General features: G+C 47.2%; 1 protein-coding gene across 1 annotated transcript; it reads left to right on the plus strand.

Annotated features, from left to right (window-relative positions):
* Nucleotides 1–11,296: 11,296 nt before the first annotated feature.
* On the plus strand, nucleotides 11,297–13,022 carry BCL2A1 (BCL2 related protein A1). The gene is made up of 2 exons (XM_056865845.1): nucleotides 11,297–11,716; nucleotides 12,915–13,022. Exons 1-2 carry the CDS (start codon nucleotides 11,297–11,299, stop codon nucleotides 13,020–13,022), a joined length of 528 nt encoding a protein of 175 aa, XP_056721823.1.
* The last annotated feature ends 17 nt before the right edge of the window (nucleotides 13,023–13,039 follow it).

The following is a 13,039-nucleotide window of genomic DNA, read 5'->3' on the forward strand; positions in this document are numbered from 1 at the left end:
TCTTTGAGCAGTCCCTGTCAGACAATAAAAATGGAAGTTGCCAACTTCCAGGTATTAGCTGGAGATCTCCTGCTATTCCAACTGATCTCCAGCCGATAGAGATCAGTTCACCTGGAGAAAAGGGCCGCTTTGGCAATTGGACTCTACGGCATTGAAGCCCCTCCCCTCCCCAGACCCCACCCTCCTCAGACTCTGCACCAAAAACCTCCCTCCGGAGATGCAGAGGGACCTGGCAACCCTATCCCCCCCACACACAGTGAGTGCCACTAGGGTTGCCAACCTCCAAATGGTGGCTGGAGATCTCCCACTATTACAACTGATCTCCAGGCGATAGAGACCAGTTCACCTAGAGAAAATGGCTGCTTTGACAATTGGACTCTATGGCACTGAAGTCCCTCCCTCTCCAAACCCCGCCCTTCTCAGACCTCCACCCCCAAAATCTCTAGGTATTTCCCAACCCAAAGCTGGCAATGCTAGAAAAGGTCCTCCAACCAAAGAGAAAAAAAGAAACAAATAAGGACCTCTAAACAGAATGCAAGCAAACACAACATGAAAAATTATATACATCAATTATATATAATGATGCCATAACATAAATACCACAAAACAATGAACATATGCAAAACAAAACTATCCAATATAATTACAGCATAAATTAATTATAGATTAATGCCAAATAAACAAGAAAAATATATATCAGCATTTATAACATATAAAGAACAACAACATAAATATTCAATATTGTAGAAACAAAGTCCCAGGTATGACCCGTTTCAATACCGATTGTAGTACAGTCTTCATTTTGCACAACAGAATGTCTTCATGTCTTCAAATTGCAAAAAGAGGGGGGAAATAACCAATGTGCTGGCACAGTTGTACCATGTCCTGTTATAGGTCTTGCAACCGTTCAAAATCAAATATTAAACAGTTATGGCAGAATTGTGATATGAATTATTCCATCCAACAATAATAATATGGGATCTAATATATAGCTAGGGTTGCCAGGTCCCTCTTCCCTACCAGCAGGAGTTTTGGGGGGGCGGAGCCTGAGAAGGGCAAGGTTTGGGGAGGGGAGGGACTGCAATGCCATAGAGTCCAATTGCCAAAGAGGCCATTTTCTCCAGGTGAACTTATCTCTATCGGCTGGAGATCAGTTGTAATAGCAGGAGATCTCCGGCTAGTACCTGGAGGTTAAAGGAAAAGAGCAGTAATGGCTCTAAAAAATGTACACAAACAAGTATTCAATGAAAAAGTGAATTTAGTGCCAAAGTGAAAACTACAAAAATTAACAAAGGAAACTTACAAAATGCTAAGAGTACAAACTCGATACAACAATGTACCACAGGCAAGGATTCAGTTCTTATCTCATTCAATCACTTGTAATCCCTTAGGACTTGTGTACAGTTCATATGCTTATAAATCCCACAGGCGCAGGAAGAAGAAGACTGGCGAGAAATGGAGGAACGCCGTCCGGATGCTTCGCGTTTTCACTACCACGTGGGCAGCTTCATCAGCTCTCTATTCAAGTTGGAGTCAAAGCTCCTTCAGATGAAATACAAAGTTTCACAAAGTTACCAAATTTCATGCGCCCACTAGGCTGCTCCGCTTAGAGCCTAGTGGGCGCATGAAATTTGGTAACTTTGTAAAACTTTGTATTTCATCTGAAGGATGAAATGTATTTCATCTGAATCCTTGCCTGTGGTACATTGTTGTATCGAGTTTGTACTCTTAGCATTTTGTAAGTTTCCTTTGTTAATTTTTGTAGTTTTCACTTTGGCACTAAATTCACTTTTTCATTGAATACTTGTTTGTGTACATTTTTTAGAGCCATTACTGCTCTTTTCCTTTAGCTTGACTATTGTAGTATATGTGCAATTTCTGCTCCAGTACCTGGAGGTTGGCAACCCTATATATATAGCAAGAACTTTGGGGAACATATTTCTCGTATCCTCCCAGACGAGGTTGACAAATCTACCTTCTGCGTCTGCTTTGACCAACTCAACCCAACCGAAAGAGAACGAATTAAACAGACGCATGAGTAACGCTTACCGCAAACATTCGCCACACATGCCTGGCAGGACTTTGTATATATCAATGCAGGAAGTAGAGAGGAGAGGAATTTGATGGTTGAAGACGGTAAAGTTTGCCCTCAACATCACAGTCGCTGGAACACTGAAGAACCACAAGTCAACTGGGCTGGTAACAGCTGAGGTTGTATGTCAGGCATCTGAGAACCTGAGATCTTTCAAGCGCCGTCTCTCTTCTCCGCGTCTCATCCCCCTCTTCATCTTTCTCGCCACGTTGCGCCTTCCTTCTCTTCCTTCTGCTGTCCTGGGAATTGCGTCCTCTGAAGCAGAAGGGCTGTGATGTAGGCGAGCCAATTATGACCTCAAAGCCAGGTCTCTAGCCTATCCCTGGTCTACACAACCTCCTTTTCTTGCGTTCTCTTCTCTGAGACACAAAAGGCTGCACCAGGGTTGCCGAGGCTGTTTCAGTCCCCCACAACCAGGCCTGAAACCAAACTGGAAAGGGTCAGACCCCCCTAGGGTTGCCAACCTCCGGTACTAGCTGGAGACCTCCCGCTATTACAACTGATCTCCAGCCAATAGAGATCCGTTTCCCTGGAGAAAATGGCCACTTTGGCCATTGGACTCTATGGCATTGAAGTCCTTCCCCTCCCCAAACCCTGCCCTCCTCAGGCTCCGCCCCAAAAACCTCCCGCTGGTGGCGAAGAGGGACCTGGCCACCCTAGATCCCCCTGGAGAGAACAGCTGCTTTGGAAGGTGGACTTGATGGCAAAATACCCTGTTGAGGTCCCTCCCCAAATCCCATGGTTCTCAGCTCTACCCTTCAATCTCCAGGAATTCCCGACCTGGAGCTGGCAACCCTTCTCCACAGATGAGCAGCAACACATGAAGAAGGTGGTTGGGGAGACAATTTGCTATTTCCCATCAACAACCAAGCAGCCACATTCTGTGTGAATGATAATAATAAGGTTGCCAACCTCCAGGTACTAGCTGGAGATCACCTGCTATTACAACTGATCTCCAGCCTATAGAGATCAGTTCACCTGGAGAAAATGGCCGCTTTGGCAATTAGACTCTATGGCATTGAAGTCCCTCCCCTCCCCAAACCCCGCCCTCCTCCGGCTCTGCCCCAAAAATCTCCCTCCGGAGATGCAGAGGGACCTGGCAACCCTATGCCCCCCCCACACAGTGAGTGCCACTAGGGTTGCCAACCTCCAGTTGGTGGCTGGAGATCTCCCACTATTACAACTGATCTCCAGGCGATAGAGACCAGTTCACTTAGAGAAAATAGCCCCTTGGGCAATTGGACTCTATGGCATTGAAGTCCCTCCCCTCCCCAAAAAACTCCTCCTCAGGCTCTGCCCCAAAAACCTCCCACCGTTGGCAAAGAGGGACCTGGCAACCCTAATGCTCGGAGCTGGCAACCCTACTTGCAAGGCCGGATTGCAACCACTAAAGTCTTCTAAGTTGGCAGCCATCATCACATCCTGGGGCAGGGAGTTCCACCATTAAACTATGCGTTGTGTAAAGAAATACTTCCATTTATCTGTTTTGAATCTCTCACCCTCCAGCTTCAGCAGATGACCCCGTGTTCTAGTATTATGAGAGAAGGAGAAGAGCTTCGATCTACTAACATAATTTTTCCCCTTTGACAATGGCCAGCCAAAGGAAGATGTAAATACATATACATATACATACATATATGCATATTCATGCATACAGACTAGGGTTGCCAACCTCCAGGTACTAACTGGAGATCTCCTGCTGTTACAACTGATCTCCAGTTGATAGAGATCAGTTCACCTGGAGAAAATAGCCGGTTGGGCAATTGGACTCTATGGCATTCAAGTCCCTCCCCTCCCCAAAAAAACCCTCCTCAGGCTCCGCCCCCAAAACCTCCCACCGTTGGCAAAGAGGGACCTGGCAACCCTAATACACACACACACTAACTCATATTTCCCCATGCACTCCCAAAAACGTTTCTACTTTTTTCTCTGCCAAGCTTTATAAAGAAAGGAAAATTTCCTCCTCTTCACACCTTCAGGGGCCTTCTGGAAATCGTCCTTTTGGATCCAGGGCAGTCATGTGGCATCACGGTCATGCCCACGCCTGCAGGTTGCGGTTGCTGTTCTCTGGGCTGGCCGAACGCCAGTCTTCCGAAGAGCAACATCTGTTTGCTACTAGAAGCCAAGTCAGTGTACTGAAACTTGGTGATCGCACACTGCGGCATATCTTGCTGGTCCCGTGAAGGTTTGCAGTGTGCAAAGGACACCGAGTCCCTTCGAAGTTCCAGAGTGTTTGCGGCGCTTGGTAAAAACACGTTCCGTTCCGCGCTATACAAAGTTTTTGCACATAGAACAGCAAGCAGGCGGGAGCCAAAATTCTTTCCAACCTGGATCTCTGAGATAGGTGTGAAAGACCAAAAAGCTAATTCTCTTGGGCCTTCCCCCCCGACTGTTTTATTAGGGTTGCCAACCTCCAGGTACTAGCTGGAGCGCTCCTGCTATTACAACTGATCTCCAGCTGATGAGATCAGTTCCCCTGGTGAAAATGTCCACTTTGGCCATTGGACTCTATGACATTGAAGTCCCTCCCCTCCCCAAACCCCGCCCTCCTCAGCCTCCGCCCCCAAACCTCCCACTGGTGGCAAACAGGGACCTTGCAACCCTATGGTTTATGGAAATAGGGTTGCCAACCTCCAGGTATAGACATCATTGGTGGATAGTTAGATAGTTAGATAGTTGTATGTAAAATTTGTATTGTCTTGTAATAATATATGTTTAGCATTCAGTACCTTTCGTGGTTTTTTATATGCTTGTGGTCAAATACTGTTGTTGTTTTTTGCCAGACTTGCTTGTACAGTACGATTGTTTTGTGACTGTTAACCTCCAGGTACTAGCTGGAGATCTCCTGCTATTACAACTGATCTCCAGCCGATAGAGATCAGATCACCTGGAGAAAATGCCGCTTTGGCCATGGGACCCCCTCCCCTCCCCAAACCCCGCCCTCCTCAGGCTCCACCCCAAAAACCTCCTGCTGGTGGCGAAGAGGGACCTGACAATCCTATCCAAGGAGGTGGAAGAAAACCTCACAATGTCTGTTGTGGGGAGGGGAAGGAAAGGTGGTTGTAAGAGGGTTTGATTCTCCATTAAGTGGTAGAGAAAGTCAGCATATAAAAATCAACTCTTCTTCTTCTTGTAGAGAAAGTCGGCATATAAAACAAAACAAAACCACCCAACGTCTCTTGCCTTGCCTGTTGGGTTGCTATAAGTCAGCTGTGAGTTGACGGCAGTGTCAGTCGCTTTAAACCTGCAACTCTGCACATGCTTGTGTGTCAGTAGACCCCATTAAGCTCAGTGGGATTTACTTTTGAGGAACCAGGGCCAGGCTGCACATCCCAGTTGGTTTCACTGGGACTTGCTTTAACCCAGATAACCAAGAATATTCGATTTCCTCTACGGTCCGCGAGTCTTCTATTAAGCCATAACGGTGGATCGGGCCCTGCCCAATGGACTCACTGTTTCCCTGATAATTAAATGAGGAAGCTGCACTTTAAATTGTAATTGTCTCTTTGGGAGCGCCGACAGGATCATTAGGCAGAAGTGTTCAGCGTACGGCGCGGAGGGATTTCGCAGTGGGATGCCCATCAACATTGCCGGCAGATATGTAGCTGAATTCCTATGTACCCCCTGAACAGAATGCCTCTCTCCTCTTCTTAATAGTTCTTAATCTTTACGGCAGCTATTGCAATCAAACGTAACCGAAAGCTTCTGAATCTTAATGTTGATTGAAGTTAAAAGTCCTCTCCGATGCCCACTGCGGCCATTCAGCGAAGCGCTTTGGTTCCTGTGTCGGGCCTTTGGCACTTCATTGCTGCCAGGGGTCGAGTGGCTAGAAAAGTCTCCGGTGGCCGGCAGCAGAAAAGGCACGCCAGGGCGGAGGCTTGAAGCCAAGACAGGAAGCCAAATGTAACACCACTGTTTTCTATAGATCAGTGAACCCCAATGGGATACCCAGTGGAGAACCAGCGTGGTGTAGTGGCTAAGAGCGGCGGTTTGGAGCTGTGGACTCTGATCTGGAGAACCGGGTTTGATTCCCACTCCTCCACATGAGCGGTGGAGGCTAATCTTGTGAACTGGATTTGTTTCCCCGCTCCTACACATGAAGCCAGCTGGGTGACCTTGAGCTAGTCACAGCTCTCCCAGCCTCACCTACCTCGCAGGGTGTCTGTTGTGGGGAGGGGAAGGCAAGGTGGTTGTAAGCCGGTTTGATTCTCCCTTAAGTGGTAGAGAAAGTCAGCATATAAAAACCAACTCTTCTTCTTCTTCTACCCATGGGCACTATGGTTTCCTGGTATCTCTTTGCTTCTTTCCCAAAGCATCTATCCCCCAGAGCAAAGAGCATGGCCTTCTTCCACCTCCTTGGATAGGGTTGGCCAGGACCCTCTTCGCTACCAGCGGGAGGTTTTTGGGGCAGAGCCTGAGGAGGGTGGGGTTTGGGGAGGGGAGGGAAGTCCTTCCATAAAACATAGGGTTGCAACCTGGAGGTTGGCAACCCTACCTGGGTATAGGTGTGTCAACAAGACTGCTAAAAGGGTATTTTCTACCAGGATGGATTTATGCAGTAGGGGGAGTTTACAGTAGGGGTTGCCAACCTCCTGGTACTAGCTGGAGATCTCTTGCTATTACAACTGATCTCCAGCCGATAGACATCAGTTCACCCAGAGAAAATGGCTGCTTTGGCCATTGGGCTCTATGACATTGACGTCCCTCCCCTCCCAAACCCTGCCCTCCTTAGGCTCCGCCCAGTGCCGGATTTACGTATAAGCTAAACAAGCTATAGCTTAGGGCCCCACTCTCTTGGGGGCCTCCAAAAAATTTAAAGGAAAAAAGCCTGGATGTACATTTCCAAAATATCAGATAAAAAACAAATAAAATAAAACCTACATACAGCAACAGTGTTTTGTGTTGTGTAGGCTCCTATGATGTAAGTAATGGGCCCCGCCTGCTAGACTTCTCCCTAAAATATCACTGGTTTGCTCCTTTCTATATAAAGGGTGCCTACATTTTGCATGGACTGGTTGCATGGCAACATGTAGCATGCAGCTGCAGACCGCAGTGCAGCACAGTTGAATGTAGTAGGTTAAGCTGTTCTACCTGTTATCTGGACATATAAAGGGCCCATTTACCTTCATTGGGTAATGGGGCTCTAGAAGCTAAAATGACTAAACTGAGGCTATCGTATTTTGGTCATGTCATGAGACGACAAGAGTCACTGGAAAAGGCAGTGATGCTAGGAAAAGGTAAGGGCAGCAGGAAAAGAGGAAGACCCAACAAGAGATGGATGGACTCAATAAAGGAAGCCACAGCCCTCTATTTGCAAGATCTGAGCAAGGCTGTCAAAGATAGGACATTTTGGAGGACTTTCATTCATAGGGTCGCCATGAGTCGGAAGCGACTTGACCGGCACTTAACACACACATTACCTTCAGTAGCTTAGGGCCTCATCAAACCTAAGTCCGGCCCTGGCTCTGCCCCAAAAGCCTCCCGCTGGTGGCAAAGAGGGACCTGGCAACTCTGCTTTACAGCCCTGGTCTGAAAACCTGTCAACGGCCACCAGGCGGCAGAGCTGTACTGAGCAAACTAATAAACAGCATCCTGCGGAACATTTAAAAAAGACATTTTGTCCTAAAATACACAACCCTTTCAGGGGCTTTCGAAATATGCCCTTGTGAAAACCAAAGGCGGACTGAAGCCCAGATCAGATGAGGGTGTTTCCCAGCATGGCACCTACGATTGGCAACCCTGGGTTGGGAAATTCCTGCAGAGTTTGAGGTGGAGCCTGAGAAGGACTGGTTTAGAGAGGGGAAGGGATATCCAGCAGGGCATAAGGCCATCCGGCTCACCCTTTGAAGCTGCCGTTTCCTCCAGGGGAGCTAATCTTTGTATTCTGGGGACCTGTTCTTCCAGGAGATCTCCAGACCCCACCTGGAGCTTGGCAACCCAGGGAAGGCAAGAATGCCTCCGAGCATGTGCTAGTATGCTCCTATGTGCGTGCCATGCGAACGGTGGGTCATCATGGGAAGCACAGCTCTCAAAGTGCACAGAGGCACTGGATGATCGGCCAGTCAGGATCTGGAAAACGTTTGGAAGATTCAAAAATTGAGAGTTTTAATCGTAATCTGTGATACAGAGGGCACCGAAGAAGAACATATTGAATAGTTTCCATCTCTTCCATAGTCTATCGGGAAGGGGACACCAGTATAACGGCCAGTTAGTAAGGCTGATGGTAATACATTAAGTCTGGCTAGAGAAAAAGCCCTGCGCATTTCTGGAGTATACAGTTGATATAAATACGTGGCAGTTTCACCAGATTTAGGGAATATTCCATGGTGGAGAGGTGAGCATGTCTTAGTAGCAGACTCATATAATAAATGGAGCTCATGTTGAAGTAAATTGGCTCTTATAATTGAAAAGGCCGCCGATTCAGTAAGTAGAAAAAGGGCATCTGTAGTGATGCCGATGGACCTTATTTTTGATTCTATATAACAGATCCAGTTTGAGTCTAAGAGGAATTGAAACACATAACTAGAAGGATTTGAGTGGAACAGACTCAAAATTGAGGAAAAACAGATAAGCAAAATCCTGTTTACTTAGATGTTTATACCCTTTCCCCCCTAGGGTTGCCAGGTCCCGCTTTGCCACCGGCGGGAGGTTTTTGGGGAGGAGGCTAAGGAGGGCAGGGTTTGGGAGGTCCCAGGTTCCATCCCCAGCATCTCCAGTTAAAGGGACTAGGCAAGTAGGTGATGTGAAAGACCTCCGCCTGAGACCCTGGAGAGCCGCTGTCGGGTACTGACTTTGATGTACCCAGGGTCTGATTTAGAATAAGGAAGCTTAATGGGGATAGGCCATGGCTCAGTAGTAGAGCCTCTGCTTGGCAAGCAGAAGGTCCTAGGTTCAATCCCCGGCATCTCCAGTTAAAGGGACTAGGCAAGTAGGTGATGTGAAAGACCTCCGCCTGAGACCCTGGAGAGCCACTGCCGGTCTGAGCAGACAACACTGACTTAGATGGACCAGGGGTCTAATTCAGTAGAAGGAGGGGTTTCGGCACCCGCTGATATGGGACTCTTCACCTGAATTATTAACTTTGGGGCACCCGCCGGGCTCCTGTGGGAATGGGGAAGTTAGTTAATCAATTTGCGTTGATGCATGAATTAGATTCTCTCAGCAGCCCAAGGCCGGACGGCCAAGTTTTAATCAGCTCTGTTGGCCGTTTGTGCCATGATTTATTGGAACAGGGAACACTGGGAAATTCCAGCTTCTTGTTATTTCAGCTCTTTCCCAGCTCAGAACATGGCATACTTATCTAAGAAATACAGCCGGCCGGCTATAATAAATTTGTTATGCTACCTCCACGGCACACTGGGGTATTTCCCGATCGCAATGAATCATTCGGTCACGACGAGGCAAGTATCTTTCAACTTCGTTGCACAGAACTGAGAACGAGGAGTGAAATTCTACGACTTGGGTCCAATGCTAGGTTTGCTGGGCAGGGGGGATGCTTGGAGAGGTCGTTTTGGGATGGGGGCTTTAGCGTGTGATTCCTTGACAGACAGGGACACACTGTGTCCAGTCCTGAAGACACATGTAGCGGAGACCGAGCCCTAGGAGGAAAGGTTGAAGGAGCTGGGTATGTTTAGCCTGAAGAGGAGAAGACTGAGAGGGGATATGATAAATATCTTCAAGTACCTAAAGGGCTGTCATTTAGAGGAGGGTGCCGAGTTGTTTTCTGTTGCCCCAGAAGGTCGGACCAGAACCAACAGGTTGAAATGAAATCAAAAGAGACATTAGGAAGAATTTTCTAACAGTTAGAGCAATTCCTCAGTGGAACAGGCTTCCTCGGGAGGTGGTGAGCTCTCCTTCCCTGGAGGTGTTTAAGCAGAGGCTAGATGGCCATCTGTCAGCAATGCTGATTCTATGACCTCAAGCAGATGATGAGAGGGAGGGCATCTTGGCCACCTTCTGAGCATGAAGTAGGGGTCACTGGGGGTGTGGGAGGGGGAGGTAGTTGTGAATTTACTGCATTGTGAAGGGGGTTCCTCCCGAGGAAGCCTGTTCCAGTGAGGAACAGCTCTGTTAGAAAATTTTTCCTAATGTCTAGACAGAATTTCTTCAGTTATACACTGCTTTTCGTCTCAATGGGGGCCTAAAGTTAGGGTTGCCAACCTCCAGGTGGTGGCTGGAGATCTCCAGGGATTACAACTGATCTCCAGGCGCCAGAGATCAATTTGCCTGGAAATGGCCAATTTGGAAGGTGGAGAAAATGGCCAATTTGGAAGATGGAGCCTATGGGATTATACCCCAATGAAATCCCTCCCCTCCCCAAACCCCGCCCTCCTTAGGCTCCACTCCCAACCCAGAGCTGGCAACCCTACCTAAAGTGGCTCGGGTCATCGTTTTCCCCTCCTCCATTTTATCCCCACAACAGCCTTATGAGGTAGGCTAGGTGGAGAGAGCCAGGCTGGCTCTCTGTATTTCATGTATGCATTTCATGGTAGAGCAGGGCTATGGGAACAAGTTTCCCCAGACTCTTTTAGCAATACGCCAGATTAGTTCCCTATGCTGGAATCTCTGCCAGACTTCTGGGAAACTAGTTTCTAGGGACACAGTTGGAAAACCACCGATTATAGGGCTGGGCCTTAACCTTTTAAAACAGTCGTGTTCTAGTTCCCTCTGAAAAAAAAGATTACACATGTTTTTAGTTTAACTTGAATGGACAGGGATTTTCCTGCAAACTTTATTGAGCCAGCATCAGTTCATTCGATTTGGTGACTTTGTGCCATTATGTACTGCTAATGAGCTGTTTTTTCATGCTCGGGAGCGGTAACGGTTCCTTCCGCCACACTGATAGCACAATCCTAAAAAGATTTAGACCTTCTTAGTCCACTGAAGGCTACGGCTTTAGCAGGGAGTAACTCTGCCCAGGACGGCACTGCCAGAGAACTAGGAAATCATTTTTAGAGGAAGTCTCGTCTCTCTCCGAAAGGCGCACGTCACGGGTTTTCACTTCCCACTCGTAAGCAGCATGTCAATTTCCCCATCGCTTTCAGCGTAATGGCTTTTGCCAAACCCCAGATGATGCAAAGAAAAACCCCACCGATCCTCTGAGGGGACGACACTGCCAAAGTTGTTTAGTTTAGTTTTCAGCTTTTGGAGCAGGAAGACTACCTGGGTCAAAGTCTGTCCGTCGCCTTCCGGGTTTGCTCGTCAATGGAGGACTCTGATTTCCTGTACGTTTACAACTTGGTTCAAGACTATCTGAGATATGTCTGTCTGGAATCCGAGTCCGGAGCACCCCCCTGCCGGGCCGCTCAAGTCTTACGAAGAGTCGCATCTTCCCTTCAAGGGGAAGTGGAAGAGAACTTGAGACCCTATCTGGACAAGCTTGAGATCTGTTCCCCAGAAAGAGCCAACCAAATTTTCATTCAAGCGATGGCCAACGAATTTGCAGATGGAAACACCAACTGGGGACGGATTGTGACGATATTTCTGTTTGGAGGGATTCTGGCCAGGAAGCTCCAAGAACAAGGAGTTCTTATGACGGCCGACAACCTCAAGCAGATTTCTCACTTTATCACAGACTATATCGTCAACACCCAAGCAAAGTGGATTGTCAAAAATGGAGGATGGGTAAGTTTTGGCGTTGATTACTGTTTCTCATCCTGAATTTTTTTTTTAAATTGATTTCTTTTTCATCATAGGAGTTAGATTCCAAGCCTGTGGAAATACAGGAGAAAGGGGTATCACAAAACACCCCCTTGAATGTCACCCAGCACTTATGTAGAGCTGAGATGATTCTTGTATCACTCATGAGAGCGGGTGTAGTTAGAATAAACAAGAGTCTTGTGGTACCTTAAAGGCTAACAAAATCATTATGTGAATATAATGGCATGATGTAAACCAATCTGCGTCACCGGTAGGGAGAAAGGCAGGCATTTTAAAAAAATTAAAATTTGATGTCCACGTAAGCTTCTGTAGATCAGAGCTTTAGATGCTATGAGTGAATCCTCAGCTTTCAGGAGAAAAGCAGGCATATAACTATTTTAAATAAATAGAGAACTGAAAATCAAACATACAGTAAGGCCGAAACTGCAAAATAAAATTAGCTGCCTAGCTGAAGACTGGAATCCTAGATTTTAATGGCCATACAGGCCATCTACCCCAACCCCCTGCTCAATGCAGGATCAGCCTAGAGCATCCCTGACAAGTGTTTGTCTAGCCGTTGCTTGAAGACGGCCAGTGATTTAATTCCTCATATTTGAAGCAACGGGCTTCACCAAAATGTATGCTGGAATAACACTTTTGTTCGCCCTCAGGGTGCCAAAAGACTGTTTTTGTGTGGGTTCGAATCCCTCCTAAACCGTGAAGCTCACAGAATGAATCTGGACAATCCTAAACAGATTCGAAGGAGTAGAAGAAAAGTTGGTTTTTATATACTGACTTTCTCTACCACCTTCCTTTCCCCTCCCCTCAACAGACACCCTGTGAGGTAGGTGGTGCTGAGAGAGCTCTAAGAGAGCTGTGACTAGGCCAAGGTCACCCAGCTGGCTTTGTGTGTAGGAGTAGGGAAACCAATCCAGTTCACCAGATTAGCCTCCGCCACTCACGTGGAGGAGCGGGGAATCAAACCCGGTTCTCCAGATCAGAGTCCGCCGCTGCAAACCACCGTTCTTAACCACACCACCACACTGGCTCTTCAGTTAATGAAATGGTTGGTAAATAGGATCTCGTTCGTGACCTTTCAAGAAAAAGTTGGCTGTTCTGCAGTTCTTAAACAAAAATAAAACTAAATTAGTCCTAATGAGATATCGTCCACTCTTTTCTGCAGGACAACGGCTTCGTACCAAAATTTGAAGACAAAAGTCCCTGGCTGTCTTTACACTGGATGAAGACCAAAATCCTGGCTGCCTTCTCCTTCTTCAGTCAATATTACTGACCAATTTGGTTGGAGTT

Source organism: Euleptes europaea, chromosome 20, assembly GCF_029931775.1.
Source record: "Euleptes europaea isolate rEulEur1 chromosome 20, rEulEur1.hap1, whole genome shotgun sequence".
Lineage (NCBI taxonomy): Eukaryota > Metazoa > Chordata > Lepidosauria > Squamata > Sphaerodactylidae > Euleptes > Euleptes europaea.

What these genes read in the sequence shown, in the direction of transcription:
- BCL2A1 (XM_056865845.1), top strand. Translation starts at nt 11,297, where the DNA reads ATGGAGGACTCTGATTTCCTGTACGTTTACAACTTGGTTCAAGACTAT. An exon ending in TTGTCAAAAATGGAGGATGG is followed by an intron (nt 11,717 to 12,914) that starts GTAAGTTTTGGC and finishes TCTTTTCTGCAG; the next exon opens with GACAACGGCTTCGTACCAAA.